The sequence below is a fragment of the Neopelma chrysocephalum genome, unplaced genomic scaffold (genome assembly GCF_003984885.1).
Source record: "Neopelma chrysocephalum unplaced genomic scaffold, ASM398488v2 Primary Assembly neopelma1_44, whole genome shotgun sequence".
In the NCBI taxonomy this organism is placed as follows: domain Eukaryota; kingdom Metazoa; phylum Chordata; class Aves; order Passeriformes; family Pipridae; genus Neopelma; species Neopelma chrysocephalum.
Genome location: NW_020897703.1, coordinates 1,993,507 through 2,011,844, shown reverse-complemented (window position 1 = coordinate 2,011,844; position 18,338 = coordinate 1,993,507). Strand labels below are relative to the sequence as shown.

The 18,338-nt window shown below is 39.8% G+C and overlaps 1 protein-coding gene across 5 annotated transcripts in view; it reads right to left on the bottom strand.

The window, feature by feature from the left end:
• LOC113965119 (von Willebrand factor C domain-containing protein 2-like) overlaps positions 1-18,338 on the bottom strand; it is a 426,515-nt gene that overhangs the window by 204,195 nt on the left and 203,982 nt on the right. For all 5 annotated transcript variants that reach the window (XM_027678036.1, XM_027678037.1, XM_027678035.1 and 2 more), the window contains one exon: positions 1,616-1,742. In XM_027678036.1, the coding sequence (XP_027533837.1) occupies positions 1,616-1,742 (127 nt within the window). The remainder of the gene's footprint in view (positions 1-1,615; positions 1,743-18,338) is intronic.

Below are 18,338 nucleotides of genomic sequence, written 5' to 3'. Positions count from 1 at the left end.
GGTGTTTCAGTGTGGGCACATATCTCAAATCTGCAAGATTTCCCACTGAACAGGGGAAAAAATTCAACAGAATAAACATACAACAAAATGCCATATATAATGTTTTCTTTTCACAAAAGGTCCTTCCTATCTTTGCAAAATTACCCAAAGCTGAAAAACAATGCTGATGAACAAATATAGAGCAGGGTTTTTCCCTGAGTTTATCAAAGGAAAACTCTTTGATGACTCTGTTAATTTGCTATGAGCAGGACTGAGACATTTGCAAGATAAAGTTCATCGCAGAATTTATTGAAAACAAAACAAAGCAGAAATCTATTTTTCCACTAAGTATTTTGCTTTTGCTTGTATTTCAATGATTTTTTTTCCCCTCTTTTTGAATTATTCATATTTGGATATCATATATTCTTACAAACCAATGTGTGTAAGAATAATGAGTCTTGAATAGCTTCATTTTAACTCATAGTGCTTTATGCCCAGGATTATTATTATTATTATTATTAGAGGACCTTCTATTCAGTCTGTTTCTAAGATCCATAAATAGTATTTGCCTAATGAGCATCTCAAGTATTCATCTGTCATTTTCATGGCAGTTTTTCTTATCCTACGTTTGTATAGATCTGAAGACAACACCTATTAATACAGAGCAATAGCTCTTTGCCTACTTCCTCTCAAATCCCTTCCATTAATACAACCTTCTCTATTCTGGGCTGGAATCTTGTACCTTTACACTGTTTGAGAAATGCAAAGTGACCTAATACCAACTGAAGGAACAATTTGAGAACTTCAAAAGTTGCTCCATGAGAAATACCACAACTGCAGCAATAATTATTACATTTTCTGTTGAAACAGGAAAAACTTCCTCTTGTCTTGTTCTCACATTCTACTTGAACAGGATTTGCATATTTGGTTTGCAAAGCAGCAGGGACAAATACACTCTGCAATGCACTCAATCCATGAATACCTACACCAAAAAATGAAGGTAGAGAAGAATAAAGGAAGAGATGCAGACTTTCTGTCACTACCTACAGGAGTATATTATGGAGACAATAAGACATATTCCATGAGGAATCAGCAGGGAGTTCTGGGGGCAGGGAGGCAGATCCGTTCTAGAAGAGGAATAAATATATTAGACTTCTATATGGTTTCTTGTATTTCTCTCTTCTCGTGTTTCTCCTAAGGCACTTTCCCCCCATTTCCTTTGTATCTGGCTCAAAGTACATGCCAGGACTTCTGTAAGCAAGCTGACAAAAGAAGCTGAGAGAAGCCCAACAAATCTGACCCTGAGCTCTCTGTTTGTTGAGCTGACAAAGCACAGTGTGCAGCACTGCAGTCTTGCAGACCCAGGCCATCAGCTGCTAAAACCACCACCACCTAATCCAGCTACCTGTGTGTTGGGTGATCTCGGCCCACGTCCGTTTGTTGCACTGGGATGACTCCGTCATTTCAGATGCCAAGGAAGGGATTATGATGATTTTTTTGGCCAGAAGACAATAGCTGTGTCAGTGAACGTTCTATGGCCACATCACCCCTTACTTTCTATTTTGATTTTACCCTGGCTTTCATTTTTCTTACACCATGCCTGAATTCAGGAGAGACCAAGGAAAAGCCTCCTTACTGTTCGGGAGTCCCAGAGAGACAAAGTCTTGTCAGCAGAGCTCGTGAGAACGGTGCTGGAGAAGGGAAGGAACTCAATGCTGTTGACTGAATCTTTATGGCCACGCAACGTGTATCTGCATCTCTCACTGCAAAAGAAAATAACAGAAATACAGCAATTGCCATTCAGAGTAATAAAAACTCCAGACAAGTTTAGGTAAATGACTGACACATTTCTTGTCTCTTCCCCAGCTACTGCCCAGAACAACTGAACATTGACAGCTACTCATCACCCAAGCACCACATCACAAAGGCAACAATAAAACCCGATCAGATGGTGTTTGCTTCCCAGTAAAGAAGGCTATAGTGAAAGGCAAAAAGAAATGAAGAAGCAGGTTTTAAAAGATTCAATCCTAAGGAGCCACAATGAAAGCACCACTTGATGTTTCCTGGGTGCATCCTCAAAAACCTCACTGATGTAGAGTTTAAAGGGAATATGGATGAAAAGGTAGGATGGGGACAGTACCATTTCTCTTTCAAAGATATCATATTCCTTCTTGCTTACAAAGGGTCTGAGAAACCTACTGGACTGTGCCAACAGGCACCTTGAAGAAAGCCAGAGAGTGCTGGCAATCCTACTTTTCTCTCAAGGTCTTCAGAAAGGTTTCTAGCAACTCAGTGATGCCTGGGAGGGTGAAGTCTTGTCACTGTGGACACCCAAGAGCCCTTTTCCCTGAACAAGAGGTCTCCTACCATGGATCAATCACACCAGTAGCCATTATAAGCTTTCTGTTTGTAAAGCAGATGTGAGGGAACAGAATTGTACCCCAAAAATCAAGGTACTTATCATGAACTGACAACAGCTCAGAAGGAATTACTCTGTGAAATGGTTCTGAAAGTTCTTTCAAGGCTGAAGACACCCAACTACTGCACCTTCTCCCAGTCCATCAGCTATGAAGCAATACCCTAGAGCTTTTTGTTTGCTTTCTTACCTTTTTGTTTTGTTTTCTTCTAATGACTTAATTTCTGAGACAACACTGTTGATCCTTCTCAGCTGAGAGTATGAACCTGATGCAGATGGAACACAAGATGGGAAGCTTCTCCCATCGTAAGGAACAGACACACAGCCACGGTGACGCCGCTGTAGAGAATCTATTCTCTCACAAAACGGCCTGTGATCTTGTGAAAGCTTTTTGGGTTTTGCTTTGTTTTCTGTGTACACACCAGAGTAGAACGTTCCTTAAACTGGAGTCCAAGAGAAGAGAAGGAAGAGCCCAAGGATGCCCTACCAGGACAACACAGAAGGTAACAAACAAATCTGGGATTATTTAAACTGAACAGAACGGCAAAGGCTTAACTCCTAGAGAAGCAGGTCAAGAGGGGAGACAGTTGAAATGAACTGGTATTAATCAGTCATTATGGATGTACACAAGAGCTGCCCACACTGATTCAGGTCTCACTCCATGATTTCTTTAGATACACATAAAAATAAATGTGCAGTGTCTGCATTATTATATCCTGTGAAAACATACATGTAGGTGACCATACCATGGAAAAAACTAATCAATGTAAAGTCAGTAGCAGTTCTATCCTCTTTGTTCAGCTGAGTCAAAAATAGTATGAAAAAATTAAAGCCAACAACTCATCGTAAATTATTGCAGCTTTCAGTGAGAGCTCAGAATTTTATTCCCTGCTCATGTGATTCTGACAGTAGAAACACACCTCCCCTGAGCTGGTTGCTGAATATATCATTGGGGCTTGCAAATTGGATTACTGGGTGGCTCTTAACAGAGAAATTTCTTACCAAATTTATTAAAGAAGCTGTCAGAAGGGAGGAATTAAAGATGGGATTTTTTTTTCCTTTTTTTTTTTTCCTGCCTGTATGTCACCAGAAGACTCTCAGAGCTCTTGCAGGTTCTGTATCAACAGCACAGAAGATGAGTTTGTAGAGATCAGGTGCAGGTCAGGAGAGCTGCAAGGTTTGGATGGACACCACCTTGATCACTGGTCTAACACAGAGACTTCTCAGAACTATTTTAAGGCTTTTCCACTTCCCAGACTGGAACCATCTGCTGTGCTGAGCTGAACACCAAGCCTGTCCCCAGAAGGGAGGCCAGGAGGGAGATAAGTAGCTTCCGAGTAGAAATATTACCCAGGATATAGATTTCAAAGAAGTATTAGATTCCACTGGTATCATTTCACAGAATCTATGTTTTTCTATTATAGCTAATACATTATACTATCCATGTTATCTGCTATATAGCCTACATGTGTTATCACAAGGACTCATTTTAAACTAGTCATAAAGTATTGTGGCTGTTAGTGCTCAGTGCACAAGGTATCTGATATTCACGATCACTTGATCTATGACAATAAAGTAACTTCAATAAAGTAATTTTTTTGTTTCACAGACTCATGGCAATGTTTTACACTAGAGAATATGCCTTTTTCATCTCAGATCTTACACCTTTATTTGTGTATAGGTATGCCATTTTTCAAAGGTGCCCAATGATTTCCTGCTTGCCTGTTACACTGCAAAGACTGAGTTGCTGAACAGTTTCTGACAAGGAAAAGCCTGCTGTGTATTTTTTGGGCACTTACTAGTTTTGAAAACAACTTTACATACCAGAGTGTGACAGTGTTCCACTAGAACCAAAGGGGATATTTTCCTGCAATAAAAGCATGTATGTCTGTCCTTTTCAAAGACTGGGGGAGAACAGCATCTTCTACCTGCTTGAGAGGGCGCGGGGTGAAAGAGCACAGGAAAAGGAAGGAGTGTGAATGAAAGCAGAATATTTTGTTTGTGAGGCACTGGTGTAAGATACGGACCATCCCAGGCAGCCAGGCTGAAAGAACAGACTTGTGAGAGATTAATTAGATGCCAAAGCAGGAAGGCCCATTCAGAATCCCTTAGCAAGGTGAAAATGGACTAAAGTGATGGACCATGACAGCAGTAGAAGAGAAGGAAATGATTTGCACTTTTCCATCAGGAACATAAACCCCCAGACCTGATGCAGCTGCCTGCACTTCCATATCACTGCGTGCTGATGAGCGAGCTCTGGCTCTCGAGATTTAATTTACCACTCTGGTAACTGACTGACTGAATATTTCTAAGAACTTTCCTCCAACTGCTACATAAAATAAACTCATCTTTCCTTCCAGCTGAGATATAATTTCAGCAAGACTGGTTTGTATACCAGCTATCTCCTGGTCAGAAAGGCCAACAGTTTATTTACATGTTCTTTTTCCATAAAAAAGAAGTTGATAGGAAGGGCAGAGTATCACCCTGTTTTTCATGGGAGCTCATGATTCTATCCAATGGTTCAAGTTTATCTACATTAAAGTAAATCTGCAGCAACATTCACTAAGTTTTTTTTTACCCACTGTGAACACACAGCCTCATGGGTATAAACCTCACCATCTCTGAACATTCCAGTTCAGAACACAGAGGGAATCATCTATGAATAGCAGCTTAGGCATTTGCAGAACTCTTGTTGCCCATATCCACTGATAGAGAAAGAGATCCTGAATAAGTGGTGGCATAGTAGAAATACTGTTCAGTAGTTCAGTTATTTTGCAGATTTTATTCTGAATCTCACCTCAGATGCCAATTCCAATGCTCATCCTGTGTTACTACTACTTTTTCAACATAAAACATCAGCTAACACCACATTTTCTTGGCTCATGACTAATTATCTTCAATGTTCTCTTTTTCTCTACAGAGTAAATTCCCTTCCCTTAAATCTAGGTAAGGCAATTATGTCCATCAGTAAATCAGCCTTTATTCTACCTCACCAGGTTTTGATTTGTCTTTTCAAACATGGCTGGATACTTCTAAAGAAGCACACCTATTCCATGAATGTTAGCACTTCAATTTAATCATACCATTACCAATATCACTAGCTCAGCAGTGATGAGAAAATTTTACTTGCTCAGTTTTTAGAGACTTCTGTTTTGAAAATCACATTCCAGAATGGTGCATTCAAATTCCAAAGGGCTTTCAGTAAAACTGCATTGAAAACAGCAGATATGAAACATTTCCACTCACATGAGACTCCACTGAATATTACCAGGCTGCCATCTCTCCTCTAATGTACAACAGTAGCCAAAAAATGCACCAGTTAGATATTCCATCAACTGCACAGTAATTGAAAGGAAAATACAGATAGTGGGTCGATTCCTCTTCCCCTGCATCCTTTCCTAGCTGCACAGAGGAGTTCAAACTCAGGAGGGACACCAAGCTGGCACACCCTGATGGGAGCATTCCTCAATTGCCTGGTACATATTCATGGCTCAAGGCCACACAGCGCCCAACCTGCACAGGTCAGCACTCATTTCCTGAGCCACAAGCTCAGGAAATCACAGATCACATGTTGCCTATTCTTTTGCTATTTAGAAGTGTTTTTTTAAAACACCCAACATCCAACACACACATGCTGGTGCTCCTATGAAATCAGGACAAGCTCTGCCTCCTTTCCTCATTTTTTTTCTTTTTTTTCTTAAAGCATGTGGTTTCTATGTTCAGCTTTGTTGGAAAAATTGAGGGAGTGGAGGGTGATGCCATTTTAGTGATTAGTTAGGTAGTCATAATTACTTCTTTTATTGCTGTGCCATATTAAATCTCAGTTCAAGCATAGTAATTAAAAGCACCTATACAGCCAATTGAAATTAATGAGATTTTAAGCATGTTCTTTGGAGTCAGTGCCTCTACCAACCATCTTTTCACATGCCTTCCAGAGGGATTCATGCACAGGTACTCCCAAACTGTACTATCTTCCCCAACAATTGCTTTTCAAATCATCCCACAGAACAAAGACTGAACTAAACTCTCTCTCTCTCCTGTCTGTTCAATAACATTCTCCTGTGTGAGCTGCACTCACCAGCAGGGGAATTGCCAAGGTAAATTACACCAGAGTCACCTGTGAGGAGGGTGGACACAACATTTCTGAGGAAATTTCATAAGGACACACCACAACCTGTCTTCAACCCTCTGATATAACTGTAACAGTTAAAAGGAGAGTATTTTTAACAAAACCAAATCCTATCACTTTCCCATTATATGGCTTTATCTCCAAAATGTGTTTAAATTAGGCATAGAACTTTCCCAGCCAAGATCAATGGCCAAGTATAGCAAATGGGCTGGCTTAAGACATTAAAATGCCAGTTTGGTTTATGCTGTTATAAATGCATCCTATCATGTCTTTACACTTTATGACCTCTATTTTATTTCTAGGTAGCTTCACATATGACACATCCAATTATTCATGTCAAGAATGTAAAACTACCAGTATTTCAGTAAAAAGTGCCTACCATCATTTACGACAGTGAATTTTTTTTTCTTGACCCATTATTTCACGAAATGTAACACATTTCCTAAGACATTGACATGTGAGGACACTTCCTCTATAAAGTACATTTGTCTCTCAAAAGATACATGACGGTATGATCCTGTCAATACCAAACACTTTGTTCAACTATTACTTATCTTCAATAAAATGGGGCTCTCTTCAAATTGGGAACATTCATTTGTACCCTCTTTCAAACCAGTGTTTGACACTCAGAAAATGCAGCACTAAAGGAGATGTTACTACTGTTTTTGTGGCATTGTAAACATTTCTTCTCCAGTATTTAGAAATGTTTAGAAAGAAAATACAAAAGTAATCCTTCTTTGTGTTATTTATCTTCATACCCAGCACTGGTGGAACATTTTAATCTCTGCAATCTACAGGATGCTCTACAAAACAGGGAGCAGGCCCCCAATTAAAGAGAAGCTGTAAGTCAGGGTTTCTCTAGCAAGGGTCAGTTTGCAGTTACTCCTGAGTTCTTCATTCAGGTGAAATTGCTTTATACTGTTGGTTTCAGGCAATTTTAATGGTTACACTTTTTAAATTCACAGTGAGCAGAAGCAGGATTAAGTATTAAACTGTCCTGCCATCATTCACATCAGAGGCTGCTTTCAGCTGGGCCGTGTAGGGCTGGCTGAATCACACAGGCGTGGGGTGCACGTCCCACTCCCACTGAAAGCAGCACAAGGTTTGCCACTGATGTCAGTAGGAGCAGGATTAGATCCAGGTTTATCTCCACAGGAGCCTGACAGCTCACACTTTTGGTCTGGTGCACAGTAAATTGAGCATGTAAAAGGAAACTGAGCTCTGAAGTGGTACAGACTTAACCGGTAAGTTCAAGGGTGCAGTTCTTCTGTCCTTTCTCTTCCTCTTCCCCTTCCTCTGTCCTTTTCTTCTTCCTTTGGCCAAAAGCAAAGCAAAGGCTTCCCAACTAGGAAGGCTTAGCCAAGGAAGAAAGAACCCCAAACATGATAGAAATGTTTTATTAATATTTTCTAGACATATAAACACACATTACTCAACTGACTCAGCAAGTCTGTAAATTTGCAATAAAATCCTGTTACAGCCTTTTCTTAGACCTCATTTGAAAAGAGGAGAACTTAGGAGTCCTACTGTTTGAACACAGAGGTTCTGAAAGGGATCAAATTGTGTCTTTTCATTAAATGGACCTAAGTGAATGTCAATAGTTACATTTTTGTCTTACTTGGTAAGTGTTGAAAGGCTACAGCAGTTTATTTTTCAGAGTGCAGATTTCTCCTCTGAGATCTAGCAATGTTCTTTCTCCCTTACTTTTTGGGGGCTGAACTGAGCATGACAGCTTTCCTTTAACACCAATTTATTAGACTCAACTCCATCAGCTCCTGCTGAAACCAGGAATAAAGACCACAGAGATTCGGTAGGAGAACAGATTCCACCCTGCTGCAAGAGGGAACTGCATCCCAAATGCTGTCCTGGCTCTGCTGGTATAAGGAGCACCTTGCAGTGCAGGCCAAGCTTTGTGCTCACACAGGATGCCTCTACTCCTTCAGGTGACCCCCCTGTCTGATCCAAATTTGTCTAACACATTGCAAGCTCCCACTTCCAGCAAAACTCCAAAACTGAAAGGCAGCACCTGAGCACGACTGGCCCGTTAACTGTGGATCTCATTTGCTGAGCTCTGAGCACACTGAGCCTTCCCCTGGCCAGTCTAGTCCCACACATTTTGGGGTTCAATCTTGCAGGTACCACAGAAGTGCTCAAATCTGCCACCAGCAGGGAGGTGGGCCAACAGCAAGTCCATCAGTGTGCCCACAGGCCTGTGTAAACCTCTCCTGGCACTCCAAACTCTCCCATTCCCTGGCATCCCCTCCACAGTGGTTGGCACAGCATCACTACCACCGACGCATTTGTGTGCTGCTAACAAGCTGCTCTGTCAACAGCAACACCCAAACAGAACAGGAAAGCTATTTTCTTGTGTTGGAAATGTATTTCATCTCCAGGGACCTTGCCTCCTTACATATTTTGCTGTTCTAAAAATTACTTTGTCCTATTTCTATAACTTGAAACAGCCTCTTTGGCAAATAATACACAAAAAGGAAAATTGAATGTACCTGAGAACAAAAAACACAAAAAAAGCACATGCAGAACAGAAAAAGAGGGCAACGCATTACATTAAAGGAAGTCTGATAGCTTGAACTTCAGATTCAGCGAGGTCTAATAGTGAGGGACATTTGGACAAAATTCCCCTAATAAATTTATAATTAACCAGCAGAAAGCAATGCTGCAGTCAGACTTCTATTCTGTGGTGAAATTAGATAACAGCCAAATAATCACAGCCCTTGAAAGAGCATTCTGTGAATGCAGGAGAAAGAGGTTGCAAAACTTCATGCCTCACCATTGGGATTAAAATGCTTATTTGCCTCAATTCCCTGTAATTTATGTAACAGAATATGTATTACTGGAAAAGTAGCCAATTATAACACCGTGTTTATTTTTCTGGCAGAGCTCTGCCGGGCGTGTTTAAGTAGCAGCTGTGTATTTATTGAGCGTGTGGAAACTTCCACCACCAGTGAGATACCGAGCAGTGCACGAGGACACAGCACTGAGGAAAGAAACCTCTCGGACAGAAAAGCAGCCAGGCAAGGTTTTAAGGGCACGCTGGTTGCTGTGGTGGGGAACACAGACGTGCTGACTGCCTGACACCAGCCTGGAAAATAACAAGAACCTGCGTTTTCTACCCACAGTTATTGAACGTGTCTCAGCATTAAGTGCACACAGACAGTCGTGGGTTGGGTTTTACAGAACAAAAGACTCTCCCAGTGCCATGTTTGGTTAGAACTCCCTGGCACAAAGAGACAAAAAAGAAATATAATCAATTCCCCTTTGTTGTTTGAATGATTCAAATTCTGCTCAAACCCCGGATCAATTTTGAAAACCACTGAGAATAATAAATATGATTGACAACAGCTTTATGTTTTTTATGAGTGAAAAGCGCAAATTACTGAAATAATAATATTGTACTTAGTCTTTCATTAGAAGGTGTGAAAACTGTTTGTCGATAATCTCTCTCCTTTTTTATTGGCTTGAAACATGAATAATGAATCTACTCATTATTACACTGAAGATTCAGCCTATTAACATCTTACATTTCTTTGAACAAACAAAGGGTTGTGTAAGAAGTATTATTATTATTTTTATTATTTCTTGCTTCCAGAAAAAGAGGGTTTAGTGTGAAGCTAATTTTTTTAAAAGGAAAGATAAAACAATAAGACATAAAATCTCTACTTAAGAATGGCTTACAGTCTTTTTGCTCTAACTTCCCCTGTTATTATTATGATTTTAGATCAATATAATTACACCAATCTAATCACAGTGCGCACTCAAAATAAGTGTCATTGGATGAGAAGAACAGTATCCATAATTACCAGATCAGACAGATTCCTACATTAATATAGTGGCACTGTAGAATCCTTTAAAGATGTGGCTGGAATGAAGCACATCTTTAAACATAAGTATTTTCTTAAATGTTCAGCTGAACCAGGACCAGAAGATACATCACTTTGCCAAAATTAGCCTAAAAACAGAACAGAAATTAGCACTTCCATGGCTGTCTCAGAGACACCACGTGATTGTCCTGAATTGCAACAACCATGTTTTCACATGTAGCTGTTCTGGAGTTTTGCAACAGAGCACATACATTTTCACACCAGACTGCAATATGTTCTTCATTCCCTTTTACTGTGTAGGCTTGGTTGATCCCTGGGTCTTGTCAAGGTACCTTTAGAATCTCACTAGTCAACACCTAATTGTTGGCAGCACAGGGCATTTTTCAGCTCATGGCAACAGCTGCTGCAAAAGCTCACTCTCCTTTGAAATTGGGCTCTAAATCAATTTTGGTAATTTATTTCAGCTACTTTAGTTTGAACAGAAGCCTGTTACTTACAGTCCAGATTTTTCAGAAGTGAGACGCATTTCTATATGCTTCAAATTTGAATTATTTTTAATTTGAAAAAGATAATATTTTCCCAAGGTTAGAATTAGGTCATCAAAAATGACTTTGAAAGTCATGGAGCCAGAAGAAGATTCAGGCATCTATACTCAAAATGTTGATCTTGGGAGCCCTTTCCGAAGACCATCTTGGTCAAATACAGACCAAGTCAATGACAAGGCCTTGCTTGTAAACCTGTGTAAAAGAACAATGCCTAGGCATGATCCAAATCCTTTTATTCTGACCTACTGAGTAATGCTCTCTCACCCAGAAACAATAGATTTGTTACTACTGCTCTAAGGAACTCAATTTAGTGGGCATTCCCAGAACATCTCTAATATACCCTGATGGGATCTGGACCCCACAGAAGCTGCATTGGTACCCCTTCCAAGCACACCCCCTACATTCCTTGACCATATTTCAAAATCTAGGTCTAGTTCTTCCCTCTGCCTCAGGGAAGTCAGCACCCACGTGCTAAACCATCTGTTCATGGCTATGACTTTCTAACTTTTTCATCGAGTCTGTCCACAGGCACAAAATAAATTCCATCAGCTGAAGAAAAAGCTTTGTGCAGACCAATGGTCCTGGTACTCAGAGAGACAAGATCTGAAGCAGTCCCCCTCCAAGGTCAGCTCCTGTATTTCACAGTTATTGGATAAAATGCCATTTCAGTCCTTTGGACAGGAACTAGAACATGATCTGCTCTTCATCTGAGATGCCTGTGTCTCCTTGCAACACACAGAAAGCAGAACCATCTATCCTAGAATTACTAACACCGGTTGAGGGACTGAGATCAGAAAGGTGATGCTTACATTATTTTTTGACTGTAACCCTTGCTCAGCAGTTTCCGCAAATCAAGTTTCCATAAGGGATTTTTCTGTGGGACAGTGAAGACAGGAGCACCAGAAATCATTTATTGAAAACCATAGCCTTATTTTATTAAACAATTATCTCCTACCCCCTCAAGGCATATGGGGACGAGATAATCAGATCAGTGCAATCTCAGTAATAATAAAATAGATCTAAACCATTTAAGCTGACATTAAACACTGCAGAGCGAGTACAAGCGCGTTTTCTGCTCAGCAGTTCTGCAGCCAAATAAGCAAAGTCTCGCTCCCTGGTGACAGTGGGTTATCCTCAATTATCATATCAGCTGACATCAGCACTGAACTCATGTCCTGTTTTCACAGGCAATATGGAGCTGCCATGATCTTATTATTTTGTCTTTTTTTATTATTTATTTTATTTTTTATTTTATTTTTCATTACAAAAACTTTACCTGTAAAACTATTGCCTTTTTGGGCTGACCCTGAACAGCTCAATCCAGATGTCTCAATTCCTCCAAGGACATACTGCTGCTGATTTTGAAAGCTAACAGTATGTATGTATTTTGATGGATCACTGCCAAGTGACTTAGTTTTGTGTGTGTATAATAATGCCTATCTTAGAACTAGATCTATCCAAACAGGTTATGGTACAGTTTTAGGTTTTTCCTGTTCAGATAAAATGTTGTCATTAAAAAAAATATTGCCATCTAAACTCATCATTCAGATGCCCTTTACAGTGCATTCCAACTGTCCTGAAGAATTTCTTTGTAATTTCCTTCATTCTCTTCCTTTTCATCATGATCACATAATAAAGAATACAGCATTATATGCACAACTACTGACTGGTGAGACATAACATGGAAAATGAGAAATGTGACAATGAAAAAGAAAATGTGAAATATCTTTACACCAGAAGACCAGATAAACTTACTGTCCTGTATTGGAATGCACATTTTCTGTTGAATCTTGGTATCTTACTGGGAGGCTGATCTGATCTATTTCTTCTGAAAACTCACTGACAATGTCATAAATAATTGCACATTTTTTTCAAAAACGCTGCTCCTGTAACACTAAAGCCTAAAATACCTTGCCAAAGCCTAAGTTCATCCCACAGGGATCTATCATACCATATTCTCTAGAAATCTACATATTTAGGACAGGAGTTCCAAACCTCCCTGACAACACGGAGTCTGAGATTGATATGATTTTTGGGTGCCTAAACAATGGGATTTTCAAAAGTGACACTGTGCCCACTCCAACGTATTTTCAGTCAGCCCTTTGGGCACTTTTAAAGATCCAACTCTCAGGGTGTGTGAAATGCAGAGAACCCCAAACATCTGCTGAGGTGAGAACTTTGTTCGGTGATTTACCAGGCTCAGGTAGCAGTTGATAAGGGGAAGAATAAGACATGACTCTCTCAGGCTTCTGTCTGCCCAGAGTCACATGAAACTGCACGATGGATGCCCTGGGTCTGCACTGTTTCTAATGCAAAACCCTTGCCTTCCTTCAAAAAAAAAAAATCAACTGTTGGAAAACTATTGACAACAGGGAAAAACTGAACAAGAACTATATAGGAGACTGGCAGAATAAATGCAGAGAACTCAACTACATCCACACAGTTTTTACAAAAGTGACTTATGTCAGCTATTAGACCTCAAAAAAAACACAAACAAACCAAACCAAACCCAACAAATCCCCTTTACCCCCCAAAACTCGAAACAAGAACTCCATCATTAGTTTACCTCAGAATCCATTGGTTGGTCTAGCTTTAAAGTGATAACATTCTACACAGGATAGTAAAAGCAGTACCAGCTCTTCATAATCTAATTTCATCACCTTCTTAATTTATTTTTAATAAGTTTTTTAAAAAAATTATTTTTAATATATTTTTTCTATCTTTAATCCCAACCCATCTGCAGGAAGGCTCCTGTAAGCAGCATGGGTAGCTCACACTGTCCAATGCACACGTAAAGGGAGTTCTGCCAGCTCTGCTCCCTGAGCATCCCATACAGATGCACTGGGCCCCAAAACCATCTACACACCATGAATGGTCCTATCAGAAGCTGTCTTAATGTTTTCTGATATAGAAAAGAAAATGCCTTTATCAAAGAAGTCAGATGAAGAAAAACCTATGGCAAGTGAATGTTAGAGACCTCTCCTTATTTATCACTGTATTGCAAACCAGGAACTTCAGTCCTTGTTATTTTTGAAGTAAAAATATTTTTTGTTTGACTGAACAGTCAGTTGCAATAGTGCAGAGAACCACGAGAGCCTGGGCCAGAGCTGTGTATTGTGAATTAGCATCCTGCAATTACACGGGATATTAATGGATGGGTTTAATCTCCAGCAGGCAGATTCACTGCATAAAATGCAGTGTTACCCTTGTCGTATGTTAGTTTATTTTCTTCCACTTTTTAAATTTACTGAAACTTCTTCAGGCCTATTAAATGAGCAAATCCTTTCTGAAAACAGTACAACAAGGCTGAAACGCAATAAATATAAGCACTTTAATATTTAAGTGAGGAAAATGAATTTCAGCGTGTTTTCAAATTGGTTTTCTTCAGTGCAGAGTTTCTTTATTTGTCCAAATAAAATGGATTTGAGTGGGTGGCAGCTTTAAGGAGTTATGCAGCACTATTCAATGGCTTTGTGAACTTGGGGAGGTATTATGAATAATGGATTTGCTGTGCTCTTAAACACGGAGCCACAACAAAAACAATATCATTCGAGGTTTTCCAACAAGCAGCTGCTGGAGTGAAGAATAAAAAGCCTGGCCTACTGACTGAAGGTACAGGTGCATGTTTGTTGAGATCAGTGCAGCAAACCATGGGACTGGAAACGTGTTTTCAGCAGGAAAACCACTCAAACAAAGAATATGAAGAGCTAAATTCCCAAGGATACCTCCCACCACTTTGATCTGCTGTTTTCTTACAAGCCCATTTTTACATTCTACACCATCCCCACTCCCCCCAGACAGAGCTGGGAAAGGGCTGGATTTCCCTTTGCCAACTGCTGGAGGGAAAGATTCACTTGAAACACACGCAAGACTATGAGAGTTCTGGTTTAGTTCCCTCCTTTTATAGATCTGAATATGTATCTCAAGGGGAGAGAGTCCTTTGCTTTATTTAGTTATTAATTTTAAAAGACTCTAATTTCATCAGCAAATTACTCAATCTTGAGCATGATGGAAACAATATCCAATCATGTGCAATATATATAGACTTAAAATGAATTTGTGAAGTGTGCACCTTGATTCTTTGGAAATGAATCTGCCCTCAGTCTGATAGAAAATCAGACCAGTTTGGGACACCTAATCCATTCCTAACAGTGGGCAAGTTTTCAATACAAGAGGACTGGAAAATGCAGCAATTTCTCTGAGGACTGGACACTTCAGAGTAGGAGAAGGAAGGATGTCTGCCTTTGAGGTGGGATGATCTTATCCTCATTTTCTTCCCAAACTTGCAAATGCAAAAGCTGTTCACCTTACACACATAGGCACCTGAACTCTTCCACAGCCTGTTGAAGAGAACCTCAGTAATCAGGATCTCAAATTCTGGTCCCAAAAGCCCAACTGGTGTATTTGATAACCAACATATCAGTACTTGACAGGATTTTAATACCAGCCTTGCAATTCTAAAAGTTGTGACCACCTTATCTCGTTGATACATATATATCAAGCAAGTCTACTAAAATCTTCAGTTGCACATAGCAAAGCTTAGTTTACACTATTGCTGAAGGTGCTGAATATGCAATCAAAGTGTTGTCTACCCATGACTGATAACCTGATATGGATCACTTAAAAGACTGACACACTTAGAACTCAGTTTTTTTCAACCTGCAGAGCCAGCTGCTACTTCCCACCTAGCACTGCATATTGTGTCCTCAAACCCTTATCTTCATCTTAACCTGCCAAACACACTTAGCTCAGATCTATATTACTGTGAAACAAACTCTGACATTAAAAAAAAAGCTACAAAAAGGGCTTTTAAAATAGCAGAAGGTAACTGCAGTAGATCACATACAGTATTTTTTACTTCTTTCTTTGAATTTCAGAGGAGGGATACCAGCAGAACTTCCACCACGCTCACAGCGTGCAGCCAACTCACGTGCCCTTTATGCAACAGAAACGCCCCAGGACCGTCTGCTCTGTGTTAAATAATTCACAAATTTTGTTGACATTTTACTGCAGTCTCAATATTAAGATTCCATTATCTAGAATGTTTGTTTTGGTGACAGAAATAGGTTTGAAAGAGACACTAAAATATAAAGAAATTCATTGGTTTTGCATCAAGTGGATAATTCCAATACATATTTAATAGGTTTCCCACAGACACACAGGCCTTTGCAGGCTCTGAGTTCAGTAAATAGATGCATAAAAATTGTCTTGCAGATGGTGAATTGATTCCTAGCTGGGAAAGATATTGGTCATCCTAGAACCAGGGTTTTGTGTGATGTGTCTCAATTCACATCAGAAAACCTATGCTGAATATTGAAGTGCAGAAGGGAAAGTGCCAACATTTTTGTTTTCTTCATCTTCACCTCCACTAAGGCAACCCTCCCTTATTTTCATGAGAAGATTCAGCCTGGATGTGTAAATAGTTCACAGACTTAACCACTTGTCTCATGTGGATATGGGCTTTGTAGCTCTCAAAGCCTACTCTGAAGAGTCTGAGGTCTGTCTCAATCCACACAGGGTACCAAAATAATTGTATGTGGTCCAACCATTTAGGGAAATTTAAGATTTAGGACAGAAATGAGCCCCAAGTTTTTGAAAACTGTCACATCTGTTCACATTTTAAGGAGGTACAAACACAATTCAATGTCTTCCAACTTCAATAAAAGACCCAGGGCACATCTTCTATATGTAAGAATTGTTCAAGGATTTGTGTTCATTTTCCAGATGAGGCTAATCAAAGATGAATGTAGTTTGCTTTAACAGGATACACATGCCAGACAACCAGAGTTAGAGCATTTGGGAGAGGGAAGAATCTCTCAATACAAGGTTTTGTGTAACGTCTGAACTCTTTAAAAAATTCTTTTTATAAAAAAGGAAGAAAAAAGAAAAAGACATGCCAAAAGCATCTCACACACACACACATATCTCTGAAGACTGCCTGGAGCCAGGAGACAAGAATTCAAACAACAGGAATTTACATGTATCAAGGCATCCATTACAGCAGACTTTTGAAATCAAATGACCAATTAATTTGATTTCAAACCAGAAGACATCAGCAGCTACAAATAGTTCACCATTCAGATGGCTATGCCTGTCAGAGTAGTGCTGCTTGTGAGTAGTAAGATGTGTTCCTGTTCTGGTTAACTCACTGGGGACACAAACAGGGGAACAACCTGCAATCAGTTGTGCTGCAGCACACTGATTTTGGGTAACAATGCTGCACTTTAACACGGATCACAGACTGTGTGGGTAATAGTTGCACTAACTGGTACTGACAGGATATGGTTGTGATGATGGAAATACATCATTTTAATGAACTGTTGTCTTCCCTGAATTCTGTAATAATATTTGACAGCTCTCACTGCTGTACGAATCACTCTGGTGGTACAATTGGTTTTTGGTTTGGTTGAGATACTGTAAGACTATTTCTAGGAGAGTAGGTGAGGTAAAGAAAAGCCTGCCAGTAATGAGTGACTGCAGCATGAAGGGAAGAGAAGATAATGAGCCTGGATTTGGAGTGAAAAAGTATACTATGACTTGAATTGTGCTGCATGTCTACAGTGCTGATCCTCTGCATTTGAATACTGAATGTAGGGCAGTGGAAACACCCTGCCAAAATCTGAATAACATTCTGCAGGAGCCATAGTTACAGTACCTGCACACTTGCAAATAAGACAAGGAATTCAACTTGCACATTGTCAAAGAGGGAAAAAACCAAGAGCTGAGACTCCTACATCACACACGATCCGAGTGGACTGAGCTTTCTGCACCTGCCAGCTGCTCTGCTTGGGATTTGATGGAAGGAAGCCTAAGCATTACCTTCATCATTCCTCCTGCTCCCGAATTAACTGTCAGGGAATCTAGGAGGCACTTTGATAAGTGAGGTGAACCAAGGAGAAAACTGTCCAACTTCCAGGTCACACTACCTCAGCACTTAAATAAAGCAACTGCTGTCCAACGGGAATCTCTCAACCAACTAGACATGATTTAGGAAATCTGTGCAGCCCTGGGCTGACAGAGGACAACTAGAACACAGAATCCCCAATTGCATCTAATATGTTTTTCCAAGCCATATTAGATGTTAAAATTATGAAGCAAGGAAACTTCTGACATAAGAAAGGGATACATCCTTTCATGTAAATCAAGAGCAACTTTCTCCACTATCTTTCCATAAAAGAAGATGGAAATCTTACATAGATAACAACTGTAGAGTTCAGGTAAGCCTACTAGAAATACCTGCAGAACTCAGACATTTTAGAAAGCAGCTCCATTCACCACTTTAGTTTTAAAAAAATAAAGTCGTAACTTGATTTTTTTCTTCCCCCTCCATTACTCAAAAACTGTGCTGTGCAGTTCAAGACCAGTAGCAGAAACCAGAAAGCAAAGCACTCATATTTCTGTCTATTCAATGCTTTTGGAAAAAAAGTCAT